Below are 27,813 nucleotides of genomic sequence, written 5' to 3' on the forward strand. Positions count from 1 at the left end.
TTTAAAAAAAAATGCTACATTTAAGTGGCTGAGATGGAAGCACTATGAATGGTAAGTCACATACTTACATGACCAAATATTCAATCCCCTTTACGAGTATATATTGTACTAACCTTATACCTTCTACGCCAACTAAAAATATAGACATAAAAGATAGTGACTTGTGAACTATCTTTTTTGGAAGTTGAGGACCTTGATGCCATAAGCAAAGACAAGAAAGAAGAGGATAACCCAACCAAGATGAGCAACTACTACAAAGGGTAGAAAATTATGATCATAACCAAAGACTTGTTTCAGGTAAATAGGCAAGGGCATACTTCCAACTTCAGGCACTTCAATAAGCGAACTTTTGTCGCCCACTTGTGATGTCACTAACCCATACATTGTCCATGCCACTGGGGATGCCCAGTAGTACCACCTCCACCATACCGGTATTTGCTGCATTTACACAATAGTCATAAATCGTAATTGTAAATACTGCTTGAAATGTATATATATATTATATGTATTACTCCTCCCGGTCATGTGTACCTTTTTTCTTCTTTGTGAGAGGTATTTTACTATTTTAACCAAAGGTAAGCAAATGATTGAGACAGGAGGACTATTACAGAAAACTATGGTGTGAAATCACCAGGTAATATCAATTATCAAGTGTCTGTCTGTACTTCGCCTCAATGCCAATATGTGTATCTCCGGATTCCCCGCAAATAGGGAGGAGACCACATATGCTTCATACGGAGTATATGATAAGAGTGATACGGGAACTTAATATCACAAGTGAAAATTAACTCATTTTTCATTTTGAGTATAAAGAAAAGTGACGTACCGTTCTAGGAAGCAAAAACCCAGCAAATAGATTCCACAAGGTAACAAAGAAAGTCATCAAAATGGCTGCAAATTCTGGCCGTGGCGTCAGTGAAACAAGCATCATTCCGTACACCGTGTAGTACATAAAGCACATATAGATGTAGTAATAGAAGTAGAAGCATTTGGTAAATGTCCACTCAAATCCAATCATCGAGTACATGAGAATGGCATAGACGAATGATCCAATTGCGAGGTAAATCATCTCTATAACTAGCTGCAAAAATTAAATAAAAAGTCGAGGGTTATAACTTATAAGAATATAAGACAATTTAGCAAAGATGATCATTAGAGTACAGTAAGACTTACAGTTGAGTGGTTGAAAAATACATAACTTCAAATAAACATACAAGCTTTTTATACATAGAGCAACATGTATATATTTTTCAGTATACTGTACTTTATCTTGATTACTCATGGTTTTGTGTTAGGATCTACAACCTTATTTCTCTAAATAAACATATTGAATTGTGAATTATAGTGAGAACTTGTTATATGAGATATTTTAATGTGATTAAGATCTAGAAACGTTTGGCAATGCTATTACCTGAGCTAGGGCAAATGGTAGAGCTGAGTACATTCCTGCAGCTCTTTCGCGGTAGAAAACAGTTCTCTCACTCGCAACAACAGCTTGGACATTTAAGGCATTACTTCCACCCAGGAAAAGGATGGCAGAAAACATCACTCCTACAAAGTTCATCAAATCTTGTACATTTGCCCTATTAACAAATATCAAAACAGAAACGTATTTAGAACTTCAAAATTAACTGAGCATGTAAGAGCTTCAAAAAGGTTATGACAAGAAAAAAACACTACTTCCACCCAAAATTAACTATACGCACAAGGGCGCAATGCTTGCATCAAATCACTTCCGCAGTTCCGCAAATCGCAAATGCAGAGGGGAGCTTTTAAGTTTCATTGACAGTTTAAAAAGGCCAACCATGATAAAACATAAAAACATAATAATTCGTAAATCTCATCAACTGAAAATTTGAGTCTTATACTTCTCTCAAAGTGTAGAAATCTCAAACCGCCAGGCCCCAGGTATTCCCAACCCCTACGTAATGTAGGAAGTGACTAACCTAGTATAATTAAATACCTACATGAGCAACCAAACACTTGCCGGGTTGACAACAACTTTGGAAAGGAATTTAATTCTGATGAATTGTAATTTCCTAAGAAACTCCAGTTCCAACTACTATTTTCGGAATAATTATTAGGAGAGGAGGCAATGGTTATTGGTAGAGGATGAACAACTCACATTTGACTTCCCTTGTTCCAGAACATAAGACCGAGCATAACACCCATGAATGTCATCACAAAGAAACGTACACCATTGTATGATGGATTTTGCCAATAAGACCTATATTGCTTCCAAAAACATGCTTTAAATTGAACACCAAGTGGCTGAGAGTGTTGAGTTGGGAAGTGGATATCCACCGAACCTGGCGCCGGAATATTAAGTGATTCAACTATTTCTTGATTTTTCCTACAAAAATGTTGCCAATGAAACTCCTCTTAGCAAGCTGATAATATACGTAATACATTGCCATAGCTGTATAGAATGGCCACAAAGAGACAAATTTTAAAAAAAAAAAAAAAAGAAAAAAAAAATGAAAGGTAATTTGGGTATGCTACTCATATATCTAGTGATAGCCCCTTTCTTTTTGTGGAAATATGGGTATCTTCACAAAAGCAAAGCAAAATATGATTACATATATTGAGCACGGTATAAATAAAAGAAAAAATTTAACATACTCATAAAATGAGGAATTAGCATAAAGCTCGGCAAAATCTACATTTAATTGAGCTTCCATCTGAGGGGAAGTTATATCAAGCATCCATGTGGCTGGATTGTAACCCTCTTTTAATTTGGGAACTCCAGGGATGGCCTGCAAAGTGCAATGCTTCATCAACATTTGTTGGAAGTATATTTCAATGAAGTAATCTACATATTAACAATTCTATAACAAGCACATATCATAAATTGTGAGGTAATGTAAATGTATTAATATGACTAGTTGTATAACTTTGTACCTTAAAGCTAAATGACTAGTTGTATAACTTTGTCACTCTTATTGCACCTCTTCGATCTATACAATATGGTTTCAAATTTCAGTTTCATTGTAGTACATGACCACCTATACAAGTAGAGTCGTACAGTGGTGTCACTCTTCTCACACTCGTTCAATCAATCAATACTGTATGTTTCCAAATTTCAATTTTATGGTACAATACTAATCCAGGACTATGACATAACGTACAAAGTCGTACTATCCGACTTCACAGCATTCCTTCTTGTTTTTATTGCTCCAAATTCAAGAGCTATGCCCGTAGCTATTAATATTTTCTTTTTCAATTCAGGGTCATTCAATGCAGCTCTCTGTGCAATTATCAATTTGGGTCATTCGGAAACAGCTTCTTTGTGTTGCCAACACAAGGTTAATGCTGTAAGCTGAATATGAGACTCAAATTGAGCCCCTGACAAATCTTACTAATAATGATGCTCTATGAAACATAAATTAAATCACTTACCTCAAAGTATTTAACAAGTACATGAGAATTATGTCCAAGCAGTCCAGCGTAAGTTAGTTGTCCTCCTCTCTTCATCAATAGGAGCTGCAACGTCAGATATAGCAACAAATTATGGAGTTGGTCATATATTTTTGTATCCATAGGATCGAACATTCTCCCTTCTTTAGCTTTGTAATATGATAGAATTTAAAAACACTACCTACTATAATGTCAAGATTTCTTACATTTGTGAAATAACACCGGATGCAAGATTTATTATGGGTAATCTGAAGACAATCTCACTGTCTTCTCAACGCACAAGACAGATTGCATAATCAGTCCCCTTATCATAGACGGGGAGCATTTAAAGCATATGGGTTGTTAAGTACTCCCTTTGTCTGACGATAATCATCTTAGTTTTCAAAATTAATTCTAATATATTTTGAAAACGTAGAGGATTAAAACCGGGACGGAGGGAGTAGATGTTTATTTCATAAAGACTTAGGAATATGAAGAAGTACCTCATCAAAGGCCTCAAAGATGTCTATGCTGGGTTGATGGATAGTACAGACTACAGTTCTACCAGTATTAACAGTGTTCCTAACCGTGCGCATAACAATTGCAGCAGCCCTGGCATCAAGGCCAGATGTTGGCTCATCCATGAATATAATGGAAGGGTTTGCAACTAACTCTACTGCAATTGTTAATCTCTTCCTTTGTTCACTTGACAGTCCATTTATCCCTGGTAAGCCAACTACCACATCTTTCAGCTGCTCGAGCTCAATCAATTTCATTACTTCTTCAATAAATATCTGCAAATATAGAATAATGAATTTCAAGCCACTAATAAGTTCACTCAAGACATTAATAAAAATGATGGAAGTGTGACTCCTTCTCAATTAAAGACATGGGTGGGTGTTCAAGCATCATACTTGCTATTTATGAAAGCTGCTCATATTTTATGTTTAAAATGAACTACCCAGTGTTGTAAACTCGTTGCCATGCCTGAGCTTCCAGGGTGACACATGGTTATGCGAGGTAATATTAAAAGTTGATTTAGCATATACTGCAAGTAGACTATGCAACAATTTTATGTATTTTTTTTCACACTTCACTCGATTGTTTGACAACAAATTCAGCAAACCTGTCTTGTTTTTCTGTCAATATTTGAAGAAAGACGAAGCCAAGCGGAGTATAAGAGGGATTCATAGACTGTGACATTAGGAGAGTGAATGTCGATTTGTTCACAGTAACCACATATTCGAGCAAATGTTGCCTGATTCTTTGGATAACCAGAGATAGTGATGTTGCCATCAATATAACCACTTGTTTTTCTCCCACTCAACACATCCATTAGAGTTGTCTTTCCAGCTCCCGTTACGCCCACAAGTGCTGTTAATATGCCTGGCCTAAATGCTCCACTCACGTCTTTTAACAACTGTAAGCGATCATCCCCATAGCCTAAACTTTTCATCTCCTGATAAAATGTCAAGACAATTTTATCAACTATCAACTATCAACTATATATACATTAATGCGTGGAAAATTTCTTTCTCCAAGGTAGCCAAAAATACTAAAATAGTTTATAATATAGTAGAACAAACTAAAATAAAAAAATCAAACAACACATGCGATTGTGGAACAGCAATCGAACCAAGTGCACTTATGAACATGGATATTTAATTTTTATCCCGAGTCATCAGAAAACAAACAAGTTTAGTTAATTTAACATTGAGAAAATGTTACACATATTTAACACCAACAAAGACGGGTGCCATTTTGCTATATGCCACCATATTGCAACTTAAAATTAGTGATCAGTTGATTCTAGTGAAAATGGATGACTCTTAAGCTACGGTATGATTAAAAAAATACGCCTGATGTATACCATATCTACGTTTCAAATACTGACATATATCCTTAATTAGTCCTTATTATTTCATAAGATATACGTGTAAAGTTGATGAAACATTAGTTTTCGAAAATAATTTTGATATGAATACAATAACAACAGAATTTGTAAAATTTGGAACACAATACTCCGTACTATATCTTGAAATGTGAGAAAAACATATAATGAAAGATCAAAGGTATTATGCAGTACTCGATAGTAAATAATAAAAAGTTGAGTGACTCACAGATGGGGTATCCACATAGTAATTGATGTGATTGAATGCTAGAGAAAGAGGCTGAAAAGGTAGAACCATTCCCTTTTTTGGTGTTTTGCTATCTACAACTAAACCCTCTTTCTCATTTCGTGTCTCAACATCTGTGTCATTAAGTTCTTCAGAAGCGGCAAATTTTTTATTTTTGGATTGACCGTCGAGATCTTTCACCGAGGCTTTTCCACCAATGAAAGCTGGAAAACAAACATCATAATTGACAATTTTACTATAATAACTTCTACATTATTTATGATCTTCATAGGCAAAGAAACAACATAAAATGAGAATGGCATACGATTTAAGTAAGTCAATGCCGCAATGTATAAAAGGTTGAAGAGAAGAGAAAAGCCAAGGAGTGCCCCAATGCTAAGCCAAAACCAATATCGATGTTCAAAGAAGTCTCGTGATGCAAGTACAACTTTGCCAACTGTTGGTTCTTTAATTCTCAAGTCTGTATTTGGCTGCATAAGTTTCCGACCAATTAATAGTTACGAATAAGAGATTATATGTTTATTAATATAAGCTTTATCAAGAAACGTGCATAATCAGCAATCGAAAAACACAAACATGATGAATTAGGAGTAAGCCTACCGTGCTCCATCTATCGTCGAGAAATTCATTAATAACCAAAGCATGTTGTCCATACATCATAGGAGAAAGATAATATCCCCATTTGATCCAAGGGCCGAGGTCACCTATGGAACTCCGCAAAGCCACATAAATTAGAAGAGACCAAAAAATATTCATTATACAACTGTACAAGATGTTTTTATTTGAAAACATTTTAGAGATTCTAGGAGGCTTGAAATCTGTAACATACTAACTCTGAATTCCAAACGAGGATTAAATGAGTACTAATTGGCCTTGATTAGAGCAATGGCCGTCGTTTACAAATGTCACCTAGCTCAAGTGGTGAAATCAAGATAAATGTGGTACTCATAACGTGAGTTTGAATCATATCATATATCAGCATCAATATTGCCCTAATGGACCTTTACACAAAAAAAGGGGGTCGCGTTTTTGTCTAATGTACTGTGAGAGGTATTTTATGTAAGGGCATACCTTTGGCAATGATGAAACCGCCAAGGACAAAAATAATCAACATAAGGGTCATATTGATAGCAGTAGCAATCACAATCGTCCTTCCGAAGGCACCAATAAAACGAAATATGGATAAAGCCATTTGATGGATACAAACGAAAGCAAGCCACTGGCAGAAGAATCTGAAATAACAGACAACAATATCATCCAATTATGACGAATACTTTGGCCAACATAGTCAGCGCAAGTATCCTTACTCTTGGGTGTTGACAGAGACAGAGACGGTTTCCGCCTGACCCATAGTAAAACTTGGAAAACGAGTTCACGACATCAGGTGGAATTGAGTTTCACTACATGCATAGTTTCAAAACATTTCAACTTCTTTTCAACATTACTGGGATCCACATGATGAATTGTTTGTTAAGGGGTATATAAAAAAGTACAAAAAACTCGATACCACTCGATCAGCTCCTAAATTGAAATTCGACTATATGAAAAGCAAACACACTTATACACAGTGACTGAATGCAAAAAATAAATAATGAAAAGTCATCCATAGCATGAGCTTACCTACTAACAGCCGGAGCAAACCCAACTGTGTAATAAGTAAAAATTACCCAAAGAGCCGATTCCATAAATGATATAGGAATCCGGAGGACCCAAACTGGTAATGCATAAGCCCAAGCTGGATAAAACAAAGAATCTCTTTGTTTATAAAATATAGGGAGCCCCATTACTGTCAATGTAGTTTCTGCCATTCCATTGAACACGAAATTTGTGAGACTAAAGAAGATAGCTCCCAGGTATTTTTCCCCATCTGTCGCCGTTTTATGGTTCATTGTTGTCCTAAAGAAGGCAGTCATCGTAGCAATTGACATTATTGTTATTTGGGCACTCTTGAATATATAAAGAAATGAACTTCTTTTCATCAATAACCACTCCCTTGAAAAACAAACACTCAGTAGTTTCCAATTGGAAATACCATACTTATTCTTCACTAAAGCATTAGGGTGAGCGTTAGACTTATCATAAGGAGTATCAAGATCCAACATCAGTTTTTGCCCGACTTCAAAAGAATTGAAATGTTGAATAAACTCCAACACAGAGACGTATCTGTAAGGCTGATTACCCTTACTAGACCAATACTGTTCTTGGTCTTTTATTGAGGTAACTTCTTGAAGAAAGTCAGCTGCCCCTTTTCTTTTGGGGCATTTGAACCCAGCATATTCAAAGAAGTCGAGGATACGGTCCCTTGGTCCTTGGTACACGATTTGACCCTCTGAAAGAAGGATGATATCATCAAACAATTCGTATGTCTCAGGAGTAGGTTGCAAAAGAGAGATGACGGTTGTCATGTCTAGAATGTGGACCATTTCGCTAATGCACTTGCATATTCTGAATGTAGTTGAGCTATCTAAACCTGTTGACATCCCATCCATCAGAAGAAATTTTGCCGGTCCTACCAACATTTCTCCTGCACCAAACTCGATATTTAGTTAAGAAAGTAAAATTTCAATGCTAAAGAACAGTTAAAAGCAAATATGAGCCACACGAATACATGCATACCTATGGTTAGTCGCTTCTTTTCACCACCAGAAATGCCCCTTCTCATGTCATCACCCACAATTGTGTCCGCACACATGTCCAAGCCAAGGATCTGTCAATTTTTTCACTCTTTTCCAATTAGTAGTCCATTTTATCAGATTGATAAAGTGAGTTCAAGAACAAATGAGCCCATCACACAACAACAAAACACCCACGTAGCAATGATGGAAGATATGCTAGAACAAAACCGTCACCCGAGAAAAATAAAATCAAAACTCAGACGGACTCCAAATGAAGGATGAACACCTAAGACATAGCCAATACCCTAAGAACACAATCATCCTATCCGCAAGAGAATGAATTACCCTTTTGTATTTTCTCATCATACTAAGATTGCCTAGAAGTCTAGAACCTCCCTGAAAACTCTTCTTTTCAAATCTATTGGACACGTCTCTTTTCCCCTCGGGCTTGAAATTCATACATCCTACTAAATAAGTAATATTCCAAGGCACTACAATAAAACTTTAGTGCATCCAAAACTCATTTCTTGTTAGCGCTAATACTAGAAATCTAGAATATTCATCGTATTTTGAAATTGAACATTCCTTAACACCATTTGGCCTTTGCTAGACTATCTAACAGAGTTTTGAGTTTGAGGAGAAATGAATGTTGGAGCTCATGAAAAAAGAATTGAGGTCTATCACTGAGACATGAAAACAGTTACTTGCATTTCAGAACGATTTGATCTCTCTTTACAAAAGAAGAGTTACTCGTTACCACCGGAAGATAGTGACGTGACACCATTCAAATCAGCACAATTCGGAGAAGAGTTTCCAACTCGCAAACAAATACCAGAGTTCTCCACTCCAAGTCTAACTGACATCAGATTAGTGAACCATAAGTATCAAAAGATCCAAAACAAATGTTCTGTGACCCTTTCAAGAATTCAGAATTGAGAGCATCGCGATTTATTCTTAGCTAAGTTGACAGGTGCATTAAGTAGAACCCTTAGCTGAAACAAAACCATTACACTCAAGTTCGCCGCATTAGACCAATATCATTGTTCCAATCAAGCTCAAGCGAATTTGCAGCTAGGAAAAATGAATCTAAAAAGCAATTCCATGGGTCAATCTATACGAGCATCAGTACATATATAAAACAGTCTTGTAATAAGATTATCGTGAGCTATCGCATGATGAATAATTTTAATTATAATTATATGTTTTATTATTAGTTCCTCTTCTTTTCTTTTTGTTAGTTTTTAATGTGTTATAAGTTATGTCTCACATTGCCTTCGTACGAGACGGTCTCTCACCAGACTTACTCCCAACTCAGAACCATTAACTTGGACACTCGATCCTGAAAAAACCTCTCCAACCCCAATTGAATTTTCCAAATAACAAACCCAAATTAGGAAATTTACAAAAATAATCCAACGATCATCACTACATCTATTCTACTACGTTCTATAACAAACATATACTGTACACATTAACCATAAGACCTCAACAATCACTTCATAAAAAGCCGTAACATTCATGCATAATACTCCCTCGCTTAAATGAATTCCATACTTTGATTAAAAAATTAAAATATACATCACCTATATTAAACAAACGTACGGAATTCATTTGATTGGACGGAGTAATCAATAAAAACAATAACAAACAGGAAGAATTTGTCACTTAACAATCAAAAAAAAAAAAAATAGGAACAGTTACCTAAATCCATGATGAAACAAATGGAGTAATTTGGAAGCAAATGCCGACATACCAGTGGCCGCCGCTGCCGGCTGATGTTTTAGCGGCGGCCAAGTATTTGTTCATAGGGACGATAAGAGTATGTCAGTAGCATTTCAAGTCAAACTGTCACTCCGGAGCGGAATCTCCGAACTGAAACCGGAATTAAAAATTCTGGTCCAATTTCCGATCCAACATGTTTTAAGATTTCGGTTTTCGATCCGGTTCCGTTTTAGACCAGAATTATCCGGTGTAGACAAAAAATCGGAATTTGTTTTGATTTTTTTTTCTTAAAATTTTGATGTTATTTGGCCCGGTTTTAGAAGTGTTTTTCTTAGACCAAATAATTAATTTTAAAGAAGTTAAAACAACCTCTCGCTAGACATGAGACGATCAGACTCAACGTCTCAAACTCTCAATAGGCCATGGATGTTGGGTTTCATTGTCTTAACCTGCGGCAGACATTGAAATTGGTTTATTTTTATATTTTTTTTGTACTTTCTCCGTTCTTATATGATGTATCCATTTGTTGAATATATAAGTGTAGTATTTTAATATAATGGGTACATCATATGAGAATGGAGGAAGTATTAAACATGTTGTATGCAATTGTTAGATGACGGGATTAATTTCGATGTTTCGTCTTCATCACAGATTGTTGTATGCAGTTGTTGTATTGGTTGTTTTTTTTTTAATTATTTTGTTATTTGGGAGAATTTGGGAGACAATAAGGTAGAGAGATAAAATAAGTAAGAGTATTTTTGTACTTTTTTTAAAAAACGTCGACGATTTATTACAAAATGTCGACGTTTTGCAACCCCGTAAGAAAAAGAGAGTACCGCTACGGCCCTACCCACATAAAGTACGGCGTTTGAAATTGTAAAAATTCCTTGTGAACCTTAATCCGTTTAACTAGTCTCTTTTGATGTGTACAGTATATTATGAGTACATTTTTGTTTGTTTCAAATGAGTGTATTATATTGCGGGTAAAAATCAAATGAGATTTTAATTTATGGTTGGATAAGAGATCTCTTACCACTTGAACTAACTATTGTTCTTATTATGAGGACATTTTTTATGATCATTGGTAGTGACCTTAATGGGCATGTGGGTACTAGTTGAGTTGGCTTCGAGAGCATTCATGGGGGTTTTGGGTTCGGGGAGAGAAATGAAGCATGAAGTGGCATATTAGATTTTGCTTTGGCATATGACTTGGGTATAATGAACACTTGGTTCTTGAAAATGCATTCTCATTTGGTGACTTATAGGAGTGGAGGAAATGTAGTCAATTGACTTCCTTTTGGTAAGGTATGTGTGGAGGAAAGAGTACACTTATTGCAAGGTCATACCCGGGAAAAGTACCGCAACAGAACATAGACTAGCGGTGCTTGATTTTCGGGGTAAGAGAGACTTGAGGAAGAGAAAGATAATCGGTGAGACACGAATCAAGTGGTGGAAGCTACAAGGGGAAAACCAACAAGCATTTTTGGATAAGGTCGGAAATAGCGATATTTGGTCGGATTGCAAGGAGAAAGATATAGATGCAACGAGGGATAAATTGGAGCATGTTGTAAAGGATTTGGCGAGAGAAGTGTTAGGGGAATTTAAAGGAAATAGACCATCAAGAAAGGACACATCTTGGTGGAACGATGAGGTGAGACAAGCGATAAAGACAAAACGTGAATGTTATAAGGTTTTGGGGAAATGCATGAGTGGTGAGAACTTTGAAAAGCATAAGGAGGCTAGACGAGCCGCTAAAAAGGCAGTGTGTGATGCGAGGGCAAAAGTTAACCAAGAAGTGTATGCCAGGTTGGACACGAGAAGTAGAGAAGGATATCTATAAACTGGCTCGCATAAGAGATCGAAAGACGAGAGATATTGGGAGAGTTAGGTGTGTGTGAAAGATATGGATGACAAGATTCTGGTTCAGGATAACGAAATAAAGGCTAGATGGAGTTCTTACTTTGATACTTTATTCAATGGACATCGGGAGCAAGGTTTTGGGGATCCTAGAAGTAACAACAAGCATGGTTAATTGGGAATTTGTGCATAGAATACAAAAGAGTGAAGTTAGAAAGGCGTTAAAGATGGGGTCGAAGAAAGCAGAAGGATCGGATGGTATACCCATAGAAGTTTGGAGGTGCTTCGGAGAGAGAAGAATCGAATTGGTAACCATGCTCTTCAACAAGATTTGGAGGATAAAAAAGATGCCATCAGTTTGGAGGAGAAGCACTCTTATCCCTTTGTACAAGAACAAAGGTGATGTGCAAGAGTGTTCCAATTATCGGGTAATTGAACTTATAAGTCATACGATGAAGTTATGGGAGCGGATAATCGAGCAAAGGCTTGTAGGACATCTCGGATAACCAATTTGGATTTATGCCTGAGAGATCGACTATGGATGCGATTTTTATCCTGAGACAGTTGATGGAACACCGTCGGGACAAGAAGAAAGATTTGCATATGGTTTTTATTGACTTGGAAAAAGCATATGATAGGGTACCGAGAGAAGTACTTTGGTGGGCTTTGGCGAGAAAGGGTGTGTCTCGAAAATAAAAAGGACCTCATAAAGGACGTGTATGAGGGGGATAGTGCAAGTGTTCGCACTAATGTTGGGAGAACGGAAGAATTTCCCGTTACCATCGGGGTGGATCAAGGTTCCGCACTTAGTCCTTTTCTCTTTGCTATAGTTATGGATGAGTTGACAAAGGATATTCAGGATGACATCCCTTGGTGTACGATGTTTGTCGATGATATTGTGTTGATTGATGAGACGAAAGAAGGGGTGGAGAGAAAGATGGAATTGTGGAGGCATACTTTAGAGACTCGTGGGTTTAGACTGAGTAGAAGTAAGACCGAGTATTTGAGGTGTCAGTTCACTAACGTGGCGGGGTCGAGATCGACAGAGGTGGGGAGTATTATTTTCGATGGGAATGTTGTTGAGAGGTCATATTTCTTCAGATATTTAGGATCTATTATTCAAAAAGATTGAGAGTTAGACGAAGATGTAGCTCACAGAATTAAAGCGGGATGGTTGAGATGGAAGAGTGTTTCAGGGTTTTTATGCGATAAAGATATGCCCCAAAGATTAAAGGGAAAAATTTTATCGCATGACAATTAGGCCTGCCTTACTGAACGGTTCCAAGTGTTGGGCCGTGAAACACTGTCACATTCAAAAGATGAGTGTGGCGGAGATGCGTATGTTGAGGTGGATGTGCGGCCATACAAGGAAAGATCGATTAAGGAATTAGGGAAAAGGTAAAAGTGGCGCCAATAGAGGACAAGATGATGGAAAATTGACTAAGATGGTTTGGCCATGTGAGAAGGAGACCTATGGACGCACACGCACCTGTTAGGAGGCTGGAGACTTGGAGGACAGAAAAGGTTCCTAGGGGTAGAGGGAGACCGAGACAGACATGGTTGCTTGAGACTTGAGAGTGATAGAGCACGATATGCGATTTCTGGGGCTTGAGGAGAAAATGGTGACAGAGAGGGCACAATGGAGAGAAATGATACATGTGAATTTTTAGTATTGGGGTTTTTTAATAACTTATACCTTGAATAACTCACTTTTTTCAAATCTTATATCTAAGATAACTTTCCTTAAAATCTTATATCTAAAATAATATTTTTTTCCAAACTTGATATCAAATCTCAAAAAAAGCCCTAAATTGACAATCTTGTCCTTACTAATTAAACACCATCATCCTTTAATTTCCCGCCTATTAATCCACACATCAACGATTACCACCACTAAAAACCATCAAATTAGTAAGGACAAAATCGTCAATTTAAAGCATTTTTTAAGATTTGGTATCAAGTTTGTAAAAAAATGTTATTTTAAGTATAAGATTTTAAAGAAAGTTATCTTAAGTATAAGATTTGAAAAAGGGCGTTATTCAAGGTATAAGGCTCTGTTTGGTAAAACTAACTGAAAAGGTACTTGAAACCTGAAAAGGTACCTGAAAATTGAAAAGCTAACTGAAACTTGAAAAGGTAACTAATAAGGTAGCTGAAAATTAGGAACTGATTAGGTAGCTGATTATATAAAAAAGTGTTTGGCAAACTAACTGAAAAGGTAACTGATTTTGATGAAATGACGTAAAAGGATATGATATTTAATAGTATAAATTTAAGGGGTGAAAACGGAAAAGCAAATCAAATCAGGTACCTGAAATCTCAAATGCTACTCCAGGTAGCTTATTTGGTTAAATAAGCCATTTGCCAAACGCTTCCAAAAAAATAAGGTACCTGAAATTTTGGTCAAATACGCTACTTTGACCAAATCAGGTACCTGAAATGTCTTGCCAAGCGGAGCCTAAGTTATCAAAAAACCCTTTAGTATTTGATGTTATTTGACATATTTAGTGTTTTTAATTTAATTTTTAAAAAATATTTGTTCTTCTCTCCTTTATTACACCTTTTTTTACCAAACACTTTTTTATATATTTTACTTGGTTTACTTTTAAGGTAATCCGGACCCTTAAATTTTACTTCGGTTTTCAAAATCGTTAATAATCTTTATTCTCGATTTAAATTTTAAGTTTTTATAAAAGAAATCCGGACTTCGATTTTAAAACCTATAAGTTTACCTTGACTTTTTTATTATGTTTCGCTCTCCCTTTTGTTTTTCATTTTTCCTTTTCTATTTTTTTCGCATTTTGAGGTTTGCGTGCACCCATGAACTGTTCTAAAAGATGATTCATGTCAACCGACCCCAAATCATTTTGAGATTAAGGATCTGATGTTGTTGTTGTTGTATAATTTTAAAATAGTTGATCTAATTGGATGGAATAGAAGAGAAGTGCGAAATATATCAATCTAAAAAAAAAAATCCATAGTTTTGGACTAATTTCATTTTAATGGCATGGTTTGGATAATTTCATTATGTTGTCCTGGTTATGGCTATTTTCACTCTGATTACCTAAAATTTGTCAATGATTAAACTTTTGTGGCAATATAAGCTTAGTTTCATAGAGAATTTTAGCTAGTTTATTTGACTAAGTAGTTTATATGACCAATATTTCAAATAAATGTTATTCTATTGGTGGTGTTATCATATGAAAGATTTGGAGATAATGTAATACTACGGATTTTTTTAAGTGACTACTCGACCGAGTAGAGCCTACTCGGCCGAGTAGTGCTGTTGGTATGGGGTGTTTCGGTTCTGCCGAGGAATACTCGGCCGAGTATAGTGGATACTCGGCCGAGTAGAGGATACTCGGCCGAGTATACACTTTACTCGACCGAGTATCCGGTCTGGCGAAGCGTATTTTGACGGTTTGATTAGGGAATGTTTAAGGTTATTTTATATCCCGCGTCAGTTTCTAAAACACTATTTCAAACTTCATCATTTCTACGTTTACCCTAATCACTTCCTAATCATTTCTAAAGGTCGTTGTGTGTGTAATCTTCGTGGTTCTTGCGTATAATTCCTCATTCTACCGTTGGTAAGTTCTACCTCTATGTTATTTGTATTCTTTGGGATTACTGTATACGTATATGGAATTGGGAATATGGGGGATTGTGCAATGTGTAATTGTGTTATGTGATTATTGTATAGGAGAAGACTTCGTAGAGGAGCTTTTCTGATTGTCCGAGTTTCATTCTACTGTTGATTGCTAAGGTAGGGTTTCCCTACTCAGTTTACTGTTCATTGTTAAGACATGGTTGTTTTTTAAATCTTGTTATCTGCTGATAATCGGAGTATGAGTGTTGTGGTGATGGTGTTGGTGTGGAGATGTTGTGACGGCTGTGATGTTGTGTGATTGTGATTGTGGTGGAGTCACTTGCGGGAGTGGCTTCACACCCTAGTTTGCCCTCCGTGGAACCCGCCATGGGAGGGGATGTGCACATTAAGGGACAAGGATTGTTAGTCGCTCGTTGATGAGCTGGACTAGGTGAGAGCGGCTGCGGTCACCCACTGGCGGCGAGGATTACCTGTTGCGATGGGTAATCTGGCAGGGCTACACACTTTGGTGTGTAGTCGGTTACTGTGTGAGATCGGAAGACTGGGGTTGGAGGATGATCAGATAATATCTCGTTTGTCTGTCTTATATTGATTGAGTAATACTGACCCCGTTGTTGTTTGTGGAATATGCGGTGATCCATTCGGGGATGGTGAGCAGGCTTGTCAGGTATATGCTAGTGGTGAGCTTGGGGCAGTCATGGGAGCGTTGTCATCACCAGTCATAGCATCATCGTTCGAGTCTTAGTTTTGTTTTATTAGTTGTCAGACATTGGAGTTGTATTTGTTGAATTAGTTTTTGGATTTTGGTTGATGTAAACTTTAACCCTTTTATGGCATTTAATAAATGTGCTCAGTTCAGACGCTTTTGATATGTACTAACCTCGGGAAACCGAGATGGTAACACACTTTCATGGTAGGGTGGTCCTGGTAAGGCACCTTGGTATGAGGGGGTGTTACAAAGTGGTATCAGAGCCGAAGATTTCGGCACCTAAACAAATGAATCTAATGAACTTAGGGATTATAAATAAAATGAACCCGGGGAGAGTTGTTTGGAGCTACCGCAAAGACTCGGGAGACGTCCCGGAGTCACAATTTGGCCCTCATTAACTCGAGCCGGTCACATGGGGAAGTGTGATGAGAGAGTTGTGTCTTGTATGTGCATGTTTGTGAAGGCTACTGTTGATGATAATTGATGGTTGGAAACGTATACGTGGAAATTGTAGTTTGGTGATTTGAGAATAGTTGAGGGGACAGGTTTGTGAACTTTTGGTGTATCGGATTTAGCTTGTGCATGAGTTGTATGATTATATGTTATAACGTGGCATTCAGTTTCTGTTGATACATGTTTGTTGGGGAAATAGAAAGCATGATAGGGGACTTTTACTGTTTAAACCCGTCTATAGTATGGCTCGGCCGAGCAGGGCAGGTACTCGACCGAGTAGGGAGTACTCAACCGAGTAACCAAGCAATCGACCGAGTGTTGTTTGGCAGTGAGTAGCAATGGCTACTGTATATGTTTACTCGACCGAGTAAGAAGGTATACTCGACCGAGTAGTGACTACTCGGCCGAGTATTGTTTTTACTCGACCGAGTAGTCGTTACTCGACCGAGTATTTTAGTATACTCGGCCGAGTGTTCCTTTGGCGGAAGAGCGTTACATTTTGAGCCGTAGGCTTTTGTGCTTACGTTTCCTTGTTTCTTATCAGCTCAAAATGCCGCCCAAAAGAACCTCCGCACAGATCCTAGCTTCTGAGATGACTCTTGATGAGGTTGCTCGCATGATTGAGCAACAAGAGGCTCTCCTTGAAGCTCTCCGAAATGTGGGAAAAGGGAATGAGAAGCCGATGGATGCTACTCAGCTCAGCATCATCATTGCTCGCTTCAACCCTCCTACATATGAAGGGGTTGGTGAACCAAAGCTACTCGAGAAGTGGCACCGTGAGATTGAAGTTCTCATGGAAATGGTTAAGTGCCCCGTAGACATGATCGTCGAGCAGGTAGTATACTACCTGAGAGGTGAAGCTGCAGTTTGGTGGCAAAACGTCAAGGAAGATGCTAGAGCTTATTACCAGGCTGAGGGTCTGGGAGCTATTCCTTGGTCCGGGTTGAAGAACACTATGAGAGAGCATTTTGTGCCGGAACATATCCGACACAAGATGAGATCCGAGTTTGATTCATTCACCATGACCGAGGAGATGACAGTCACTGACTACTATCATCAGTTTATGGAGCTATCTCGTTATGTTGACGACATGCAGCTAGGACCGAGGGGTTTAGCTCTCCGTTTTGATAGGGGTTTATCTGCCAAGATTGTGAGTCGTATGCCAACTGGGGTTGCTACTGACCTCAAGGAAGTGTATCTGAGAGCGGGCCAAGCTGAGAGAATGGTGGATCTCTCAAGAGAGATTGATGAGAGGACTGCTGCTGAAAAGAGGAAGGCTGACAAGGGAAGCAACAGTCAGTCGACCAACAAGAAAGGGAACTTCAATCATGCTAAGGCTTTTTCTGGTGGAGTTGGTGTCTCGGGGGGATCTCGTGGCTGGGGCAAGAATGGAGGTCGGAGTGTGAGTGACAACTCTAACCTTACATGCTTCAACTGTGGTGGTGTAGGCCACAGGAGACGGGAATGCACGAATTACAGTCCCGACACTGGTTCAAGAGCTCGGCAAGAGAATTTCTCTCAGGGGCCAACTCAGAGCTTTGCTAGTAACCGACCTGGAGGATCATGGGGCAACAGAGGTGGACAGGGCTACCAGGGCAGTTATAACCGCAATGGTGGTGGGTCATATCAACGTCAGAACAATAGCACCACCCAGGATTCAGCAGCCAAGCCAAGTACCTCCAATGCTTCAGTTCAGGGTGGAGGACAGAAAAACAGTGGGAAGCTTTTCATGATGGACAAACAGGAAGCACATGATGATGCTCATGTAGTTACCGGTACCTTTCTTGTTCATAATGTACCATCCTTTGTTTTGTTTGATTCAGGGGCTACACATTCTTTTGTGTCTAAGGGTCATGCCATGTCTATGGGTTTGGGTAAGTTTGAGGTTATAAAAGATGATGTGTTCATGCTTCAGGTGAGTCGGTGTCATGTCTCAAGTTGTATAAGGGAGTGTCTATGGTGGTTGGAGGGGTATATTTACCGATAGATCTGTTAGAGTTTCCTATGGATGGGTTTGAGGTGATTGTCGGGATGGATTGGCTAGGTAAGTATGATGCCAGGATAGATTGTCGGCAAAAGAGAGTGTCTTTAAAGGGGCCTAAGGGTGTTAGGGTGTCTTATAGAGGGTTTGTGGTGAAACCTAAGTGTAAGTTCATAGCTATGATGACTTTAAAGTCATGTTTGAGGAAGAAGTGCCCCTTGATTCTCTGTCATGTGAGGGATGACCGAGTAGAGCCGCCGACAGCTTCTGAGATACTTGTGGTGAGAGAGTTCGAAGATGTCTTTCCTGAGGAGATATCGAGTTTGCCTCCCAAGAGGGATGTTGATTTCAGCGTGGAGCTTAAACCGGGAACAGGTCCGATATCCAAAGCACCTTACCGTATGGCACCTAAAGAGTTAGCAGAGTTGAAAAAGCAGATACATGAGTTGCTAAGCAAGGGTTATATCAGGCCCAGTGTGTCACCGTGGGGAGCTTCAGTTCTTTTTGTAAAGAAGAAAGATGGGATTATGAGACTGTGCATCGATTACCGAGAGCTGAATCGTGTCACAGTGAAGAACAAGTATCCTTTACCTAGGATTGATGACCTGTTTGATCAGCTAAGTGGAGTAGGTGTGTTTTCCAAGATTGATCTGAGGTCAGGCTATCACCAGTTGAGGATAGCAAATGAGGATATTCCTAAGACCGCGTTCTGATCTCGATATGGTCACTATGAGTACGTAGTGATGCCTTTTGGGTTGACCAATGCACCAGCAACTTTCATGGATTTGACGAACCGGATCTTTACACCGTTCTTGGACAGGTTCGTGGTTGTCTTCATCGACGACATCTTAGTCTACTCTAAGACTAAGGAAGAACACGAAGAGCACTTGAGGATAGTCTTGCAGACTCTGAGAGAGAATCAATTTATACCAAGCTATCTAAGTGCGAGTTCTGGTTGGAGGAAGTGGCTTTTCTGGGCCATGTGATATGTAAGAAGGGGGTATCTGTGGATCCTAGTAAGATTGAGGCTGTAACCAAGTGGGAATCACCGAAGAATGTTGCTGAGATTCAGAGTTTCTTAGGACTTGCTGGTTACTACAGGAGATTCGTGAAAGATTTCTCTACCATAGCACGGCCCATGACGTCTTTGATGAGAAAAGAGACCAGATTTGTTTGGGACGAGAGTTGTGAGACAACGTTTCAGACCTTAAAGGAACGCTTGACCACAGCTCCTATCCTAGCTTTTCCAGAAGGATGTGAGAATTTTGAGGTATATACCGATGCTTCAAAGAATGGTCTTGGTTGTGTTTTGATGCAGGCAGGGAAAGTCATCGCTTATGCTTCGAGGCAGCTGAAGCCATATGAGGAGAACTACCCTACTCATGACCTGGAGCTGGGTGCAGTTGTTTTCGCTCTTAAGATTTGGAGGAACTATTTTTATGGAGCAACCTTTAAGGTGTTTTCTGATCATAAGAGCTTAAAGTATATCTACACTCAGAAGGAGCTTAACATGCGACAGAGACGGTGGATGGAGCTTATCGGAGACTATGACATGGGGATCATCTACCACGAGGGTAAGGCTAATGTTGTTGCAGATGCTCTGAGTAGGAAGAGCGTTCACTCGCTATGTACAGCCATGTCCTTGCTAAAGCTGAGGGATGAGATGTCCAAGATGAGGATCTTTATGTTAAGAAAGGGGGATACCATCGGGGATTTGACGATCGAGCCAAAGTTGTATGAGAACATCAAGAGTAAGCAGGAGCTTGACCCTAAGATTCAAGAGTGGAAGTCGAGAGTAGAGAGTGGGACGGTTTCCAGATTTTCTATCCATACAGATGGGAGTGTTCGTTTTGATGGGAGATGGTGTGTTCCTGAGGATGCAGAGTTGAGGAGAGTGATCTTGACGGAGGCTCACTGTACTCCTTATTCAGTTCACCCGGGTGGTGACAAACTTTACAAAGATCTTAAGAAGACTTTCTGGTGGCCAAACATGAAGAAAGATGTAGCTGAGTTTGTGGCCAGATGTTTGACATGTCAAAGGGTCTAGGGTGAACAAAGGAGACCACAAGGTAAGATACAATCTTTGGGAGTACCTGAGTGGAAGTGGGAGTCGATCTCTATGGACTTCATTGTGGGGTTGCCTAGGTCACAGCAAGGTAACAACATGATCTGGGTGATTGTTGATCGGTTAACCAAGTCAGCTCACTTTGTTCCTATGAAAGATACTTGGTCTAAGATGCACTGCACCTCGGGTTACAGGAGGCATGTGGTTCGGTTACATGGTATACCTAAAGATATCGTTTCTGATCGTGATGCGAGGTTCATATCCAAGTTTTGGCAAGAACTACATGAGTTGATGGGTACAACCTTGAAGATGAGTACAGCCTTTCATCCAGCAACTGATGGTCAGACGGAACGAACCATCAAGACCTTAGAGGACATGTTGAGGGCATGTGTTATGGAGTTTGGGGGCAGCTGGGAAGACAGGCTTGATCTGATCGAGTTTTCATACAACAACAGTTATCATACGAGCATCGGGATGGCACCTTTTGAGGCTTTGTATGGCCGGAAGTGCCGACGTCCAGTTTGTTGGGATGATAGTTCGAGACAAAGGGTTTTAGGGCCACACTGGTACAGATATGGTTGAGCAAGTCCAGTTAATTCGGCAAAAGATGGGAGCAGCTCAAGATCGTCAGAAGAGCTATGTCGATTTACACCGCAGGGACATTGAGTTCGCAGTAGGTGACAAGGTCCTTTTGAAAGTGTCACCTATGCGAGGTGTGATGAGATTTGGGAAGAGAGGTAAGCTGAGCCAAAAGTTCATAGGTCCTTATGAGATTTTGGACCGTATAGGCGAGGTAGCCTACAAATTAGCCTTGCCACCAGCTTTGGATAGAGTCCACAATGTTTTCCATGTTTCTCAGCTTCGGAAATATGTGAGTGATCCATCGCATATCCTTGAGATGGAGAACATCGAGCTTGATGAATCTTTGTCCTACGCCGAGATTCCTAAAGAGATTCTTGATCGCAAGGTTCGTAAGACAAGAAATGGTGAGACGGTCTTACTCAAGGTCCTTTGGTCTAATCATAATGTGGAAGAGGCCACATGGGAACCCGAGGAAGCCATGCGAGAACGTTTTCCTAGTCTTTTTGATCAGGTATGTTTGGTTACGGGGACGTAACCGTTGTCTTTTTAGGGGGGTAGGAGATGGTCGCGGTTGTGTTTTGTCTTATTTTGAGTCGGGTTAGTGAGTTTTGTGGTGTCTTCTATGGTCCTTTGGCGTTGGTAAATGCTTGTTAGTGTAGTCTTTTTGCGTTGTGTAGTGTCTTGTTTTGAGGTGGAGTGTGAACTTCGGGACGAAGTTCTTTTTAAGGGGGGAAGACTGTAATACTACGGATTTTCTTAAGTGACTACTCGACCGAGTAGAGTCTACTCAGCCGAGTAGTGCTGTTGGTATGGGGTGTTTCGGTTCTGCCGAGGAATACTCGGCCGAATATAGTGGATACTCGACCGAGTAGAGGATACTCGGCCGAGTATACACTTTACTCGACCGAGTATCCGGTCTGGCGAAGCGTATTTTGACGGTTTGATTAGGGAATGTTTAAGGTTATTTTATATCCCGCGTCAGTTTCTAAAAACCTATTTCAAACTTCATCATTTCTACGTTTACCCTAATCACTTCCTAATCATTTCTAAGGGTCGTTGTGTGTGTAATCTTCGTGGTTCTTGCGTATAATTCCTCATTCTACTGTTGGTAAGTTCTACCTCTATGTTATTTGTATTCTTTGGGATTACTGTATACATATATGGAATTGGGAATATGGGGGATTGTGCAATGTGTAATTGTGTTATGTGATTATTGTATAGGAGAAGACTTTGTAGAGGAGCCTTTCTGATTGTCCGAGTTTCATTCTACTGTTGATTGCTAAGGTAGGGTTTCCCTACTCAGTTTACTGTTCATTGTTAAGACATGGTTGTTTTGTAAATCTTGTTATCTGCTGATAATCGGAGTATGAGTGTTGTGGTGATGGTGTTGGTGTGGAGATGTTGTGACGGCTGTGATGTTGTGTGATTGTGATTGTGGTGGAGTCACTTGCGGGAGTGGCTTCACACCCTAGTTTGCCCTCCGTGGAACCCGCCACGGGAGGGGATGTGCACATTAAGGGACAAGGATTGTTAGTCGCTCGTTGATGAGCCGGGACTAGGTGGGAGCGGCCGGTCACCCACCGACGACGGCGAGGATTACCTGTTGCGATGGGTAATCTGGCAGGGCTACACACTTTGGTGTGTAGTCGGTTACTGTGTGAGATCGGAAGACTGGGGTTGGAGGATGATCAGCTAGTATCTCGTTTGTCTGTCTTATATTGATTGAGTAATACTGACCCCGTTGTTGTTTGTGGAATCTGCGGTGATCCATTCGGGGATGGTGAGCAGGCTTGACAGGTATATGCTAGTGGTGAGCTTGGGGCAGTCATGGGAGCGTTGTCATCACCAGTCATAGCATCATCGTTCGAGTCTTAGTTTTGTTTTATTAGTTGTCAGACATTGGAGTTGTATTTGTTGAATTAGTTTTTGGATTTTGGTTGATGTAAACTTTAACCCTTTTATGGCATTTAATAAATGTGCTCAGTTCAGACGCTTTTGATATGTACTAACCTCGGGAAACCGAGATGGTAACACACTTTTATGGTAGGGTGGTCCTGGTAAGGCACATTGGTATGAGGGGGTGTTACAGATAAATTATATCAAAACACCATCAGGACGATATTGCATTTCTCTTCCATCCTTTTTTTCCTATTTGATTGATATCTAACATCAATCAATATAAAAAAAAAATGCATACAATTTAATACTCCCTCCATACCATACCAATGGTAACATTGAGAATTTGGGCACTATTCATGGTCGTAGGGAATCTTCGATATTATTCTTAATCTATAAGACACAATATAGTCATGTGAGATCTTGTTTGATTTATCGTCATGAATGCTATAAGAATATCAAATTTTTATAATTTTTAATAATACGTAACTAAAGATATTCACGTTGCAAAACATGTCTCGACAAGTGTGAAAAAGTCAATGTTACCATTGATTGGTGTGGTATGGAGGGAGTAAATCAAATAATAACGAGCCTCATAATTCCATTAGACATACCTTTATCACGTAATCAGTGATAATGCTTTTATTCTGGCCTTCAATTGAAAAGGCCTTCATAAAAGTATCAAGTTCAACATCTTTTTCGATTCTCATATCCTCTTCTAGTTCATAAACCTTGTCAAGCATTTCTTGTTTGGAACCAACACCTAAGCATTGTGCTGAAAAGTCAAGTGTCTCTTTTACGGTCATCTCACCATAATGAAGGTCGTTTTGACTAATGTATGCAGATGTTCTCTTCGGAGAAAATTCCGTTAACTCTTGTCCGTTATATGTTACCTTCCCACTTACCTGGCCATGATGAATACATATAAGTCGTGTATTGACATATTAAGAATTAAACGAAAGAAGCAATCACCTTAACATTATCGTTATCTAGCTTCCCTGCCAAAGCTAGTAATAATGTCGTTTTTCCGGAGCTTGGAGGTCCCAAAAGTAACGTCATCCTGATATTTAAGCACATCAAAATTAACACGTTAGTAAGATATATTGATTGGGAATTGCCCCTCTATTGTACCGAAAAAAACTAAGACAACATAAATAGCAATGGAATTGTGAGCTTTTTCATGAGCAAATTAAATTACACGAAATTGTCAAGAATATGATATGATGAATCTACTCAAATTTAATTGGAAAAATGGTTGGTAGTACAAGGTGAATTTTATTGTCAATTGTCATACATAATAAGTCCTGTAAAAAAAAAGCGTATTGTGTTTTTGAAAACATATAACTTTACTACTATAAAATTCCTTTTCTTCAAGTGTTCAATTATTAATCGTATCGCACGTTTGATGTGAGAATAAAAAAAAATGTCGCTAAATCACAAACGTTGTAAGTTCTAGACTTGTATAATGATCGCATTACAAATTCACAACTTTGTGGATATAACCTACCGTAGCTAGTCTCATACAGGGTATTATGAATAGAATATATGAATCCATGTATCTGTCGTATTATAAATTTATAATATGGTGTATAATCGTATAACAAATACAGAGTATTAACTAAATTGGATCAAATTACAAGGCAACCGTACGTAATTTATAGTGTAACACAAATTTTCATTTAAAACGAGTTAAGTATCATACCACTTGTATATTTTAATTCACTTTACGATCAACTATTCCATGAAATTTTGAAATCAAATATACCGTGAGGGCCTCACAATTCCGTTGACATCTTGGAGTATCTTAAGCGTCTTCTCTTTCGAAGGGCCAAGTTTTGCTATCCTAGTAATCACCTGTAATGAGATAAATTTCCAAAAATGTGATAATTTAAATTAAACTCAAATGTGATATAATAATACCTATAAAACCACTTGTAAATTTAGCTCCTATAAGAAGACGGATCCTCCCCATTTTCTACAAGTCAGCTTCTATAAATTTAGTTTAACTCATATAAATCCACTTTAAAAGAGAGTGACTTTTATAAATTCAGTTTACTTCCTATAAATTATGTTCAGATAAATTCAACTTAGAAGTTCATTTTTAAAAAGTTCAAAAAATTTAAGTTAAAAAAATACGATGTGCCCTTCTCACCGAGCTTGATATAATACCCATAAAACCACTTGTCATCTACCGCAACAAGTCGTTACTCACTATTCAATTACTCGAATATTTCACTAAGAACGAAACACCTTGCCCTTGCATTTCATATTGTACGAGAACATCAGGTGCATGCAACTCGGAGCCATGAGAAATTCTTCCGTCCTCCCGAAGGACGTCCTCCATACTCACACATGAGGAGGATACAATATTTAATTCCATTTTTGTCCTCCTTATGTGTGAGTAGGGAGGATGTCCTCTGGGAGGACGGAAGAGCCATATGTGTGCAACATATCTCAAATTCACAGAATCACAGGTGATGATCAACTAGTATTATGCAACTCGTTTTCAAATCGTAGTAAGTCTTTTTTAAGATGTCACTATCCGTCTTAAATTTAAGACACGTCAAGTATATAATACTAGACACTTGTGTATATAAGAATGCATAGAAAAAGCAATATATTTGTCTTATAGTATACACTAATGATATGATATTTGACCCGTCTTTAAGCTTAAACCGTATAATGTCGTCTTAAATGAGAATTTGTGTACAAATCAGACTCACTAACGTCCGGCTTGCCTGGACTTGTTAGGAATATTCAGTACCAGTAAATGATACACACCCATTATACAAGGAGGAGTATTTTAGTCATTTCAGCTTAGTTTTAGTTATTCTCCTCATGGCTATATAAGCCACTACTTAGCTATAGTTTCATTTTTATCGATTATGAATTATGTTTGACAACAATTTCTGAGTGAACTCAGCTATTTGGAACCTAGATGAAATTATTCATCACAGTTCTACATTTGCAACCTATCAGTTTTATTGAACAGTTGCATTTCTCTATCTTTTTCTATTTGTCTTAATTTCGATCGCATCAGTAAACTTCAACAAACGAGGCAACTTAATCAACCTATTAGCTATTATTCTCTCCTAAACCATGTCGTAATCAAATAATCAATCATGTACATGATTCATTATTCATTTCATGATTATTGCAGGCACAAAGTCAACTAGTGTCTATAATGATAATTAAATACATCACCTTGTTTATACATTATAATTAGGCTACTAATACAAATCATTAATTTGTGTTACACTTATTATTTACAAACTTCATCGTCATTGCTCAGTCACCCCATTCCTTAACCATTAAGTCAGAAGGTCAACAATTATCCACGTAGATGAAACAAACCTCTTGATCAGCTGTCTACCTATTCGTGAGAGCACCCACGTCCAAAAGGGTTACCCAATTAATTAAACTACCACTAAACCAGTAGTTGTTCTCAAAATAACTACGGAGTAATTAAAAAATAATTAAATTAAAAATAATATATGTGAATTTGAATCGTAATAAGTTGTTTAGGACTAAAACCTACCAAAAAGAAGTATACAAATTTAGTGCCAATTGGGTTGGGCACACTTAGATTCAAACTCCAAAGTGTTTACTACTCCCTCTATTTTTCTGTTTTATTTCCATTTTATTAAAATACTCCTCACATATTGGAAAAATGGAAAGAAAACAGAAAAATGGAAAGAGTATTATGCTCGGTAAACATTTCATTACAAGATCCAAACCAAACAACTATAAATAGGTATCGAGTTCTAAATCTATACCTTACTCGTGTAGGAAAAATCACGTACCTCTATCGTATTCATGGTAGCGTTGAGTAACGTCGATCGTGCTCTTTCTCCAATATGGACGTTTCCTTCAACTGATAAGTGTTCATATCTAACCTCAATTTTCGGTATCTCAATTCCCACCCTATATGCATATGATTCAAAATAATGTTACTCATTTCAAGTTATATTCATATGTCATTCAGTGACGGAGTAAGGGGTAAGGATGAAAAAAGAATACTAGCTAAGATAATACCACATCAATAACATATCCTAGAGTTTTAAGGGGTTCTACAAATTATAGGATAAGAAAAGGTCAAATGTACGCAGCCTAGAGATGGTAAATTATGCAACTCACCGATCAAAACGCTCTCTAAGTTTGATGAGAAACTTCTCATGATCATCATCTATGAGCATTGCATCAACCAATGCCTTCCTTTCTTCCCTTCCCATTTTTTGAACATCATTCTTCATTTGATTGCCTTTGCTTTCCACTTATGTGGACACCTCCCTAAAACATGTGGATTACTACTCATCAAGTCATTATTATGTAATTATGAATATACAAAGCATAGAAAAGCATGTCAACTAATAAGGGCAAAAGAAATAAAAATCATATGTCAAATAATGTAACATCTATGAAAGGGTCAATAAACTCATATATATATATATATATATATAACTACATATATGTGCATGATGTGCATAGTTATTTATTCCCTCCATTATCGTCATTTGTTTACCTTTGATTTTGACACAAAAGCCAAGAAGATGAGAAGGGACCATTTAAAAGTGTTGTTGTTTAATGACAAGTGTACAATGAATTATGTGAATGATCAAATTACCCTTCAAAATAATGTCAATATATATAAGAAAGGTATACGATTGACTGAGACACTCATGATTATATAAGAAAGGTATACAATTGAGTGAGACACTCATGATTATATAAGAAAGGTATACAATTGACTGAGACACTAATGATTGAAATAGGTAAACAAATAATCGAG

At 38.2% G+C, this 27,813-nt stretch overlaps 1 protein-coding gene across 2 annotated transcripts; it reads right to left on the reverse strand.

Annotated features, from left to right (window-relative positions):
- LOC141600572 (ABC transporter G family member 39-like) lies at nucleotides 1–27,401 on the reverse strand. Of its 2 annotated transcripts, XM_074420816.1 has the most exons (19): nucleotides 27,162–27,401; nucleotides 26,828–26,948; nucleotides 24,790–24,878; nucleotides 23,997–24,084; nucleotides 23,639–23,929; nucleotides 8,151–8,241; nucleotides 7,155–8,058; nucleotides 6,606–6,766; nucleotides 6,135–6,238; nucleotides 5,839–6,004; nucleotides 5,517–5,737; nucleotides 4,523–4,855; nucleotides 3,900–4,190; nucleotides 3,400–3,483; nucleotides 2,623–2,756; nucleotides 2,126–2,353; nucleotides 1,412–1,583; nucleotides 827–1,081; nucleotides 1–438 (listed from the first exon to the last, which is right to left on the reverse strand). In XM_074420816.1, exons 1-19 carry the CDS (start codon nucleotides 27,275–27,277, stop codon nucleotides 169–171), a joined length of 4,119 nt encoding a protein of 1,372 aa, XP_074276917.1. In that variant the 5' UTR covers nucleotides 27,278–27,401; the 3' UTR covers nucleotides 1–168. The 2 variants fall into 2 exon arrangements, with proteins under 2 accessions (XP_074276917.1, XP_074276922.1); XM_074420821.1 differs by lacking the exons at nucleotides 23,639–23,929; nucleotides 23,997–24,084; nucleotides 24,790–24,878; nucleotides 26,828–26,948; nucleotides 27,162–27,401 and adding an exon at nucleotides 9,851–10,202.
- Between the last annotated feature and the right edge of the window lie 412 nt (nucleotides 27,402–27,813).

Source organism: Silene latifolia, chromosome 1 (assembly GCF_048544455.1).
Source record: "Silene latifolia isolate original U9 population chromosome 1, ASM4854445v1, whole genome shotgun sequence".
Taxonomy (NCBI): Eukaryota; Viridiplantae; Streptophyta; class Magnoliopsida; order Caryophyllales; family Caryophyllaceae; genus Silene; species Silene latifolia.

Excerpts from the sequence above, each read along its gene's own strand:
- LOC141600572 (XM_074420816.1), bottom strand. The coding sequence starts at position 27,277 with ATGAAGAATGATGTTCAAAAAATGGGAAGGGAAGAAAGGAAGGCATTG. Across the intron at positions 8,059-8,150 it reads AAAGAAGCGACTAACCATAG|GAGAAATGTTGGTAGGACCG; the intron begins GTATGCATGTAT and ends AGTTTGGTGCAG. Across the intron at positions 6,767-7,154 it reads TTTGCTCCGGCTGTTAGTAG|ATTCTTCTGCCAGTGGCTTG; the intron begins GTAAGCTCATGC and ends CTGTTATTTCAG.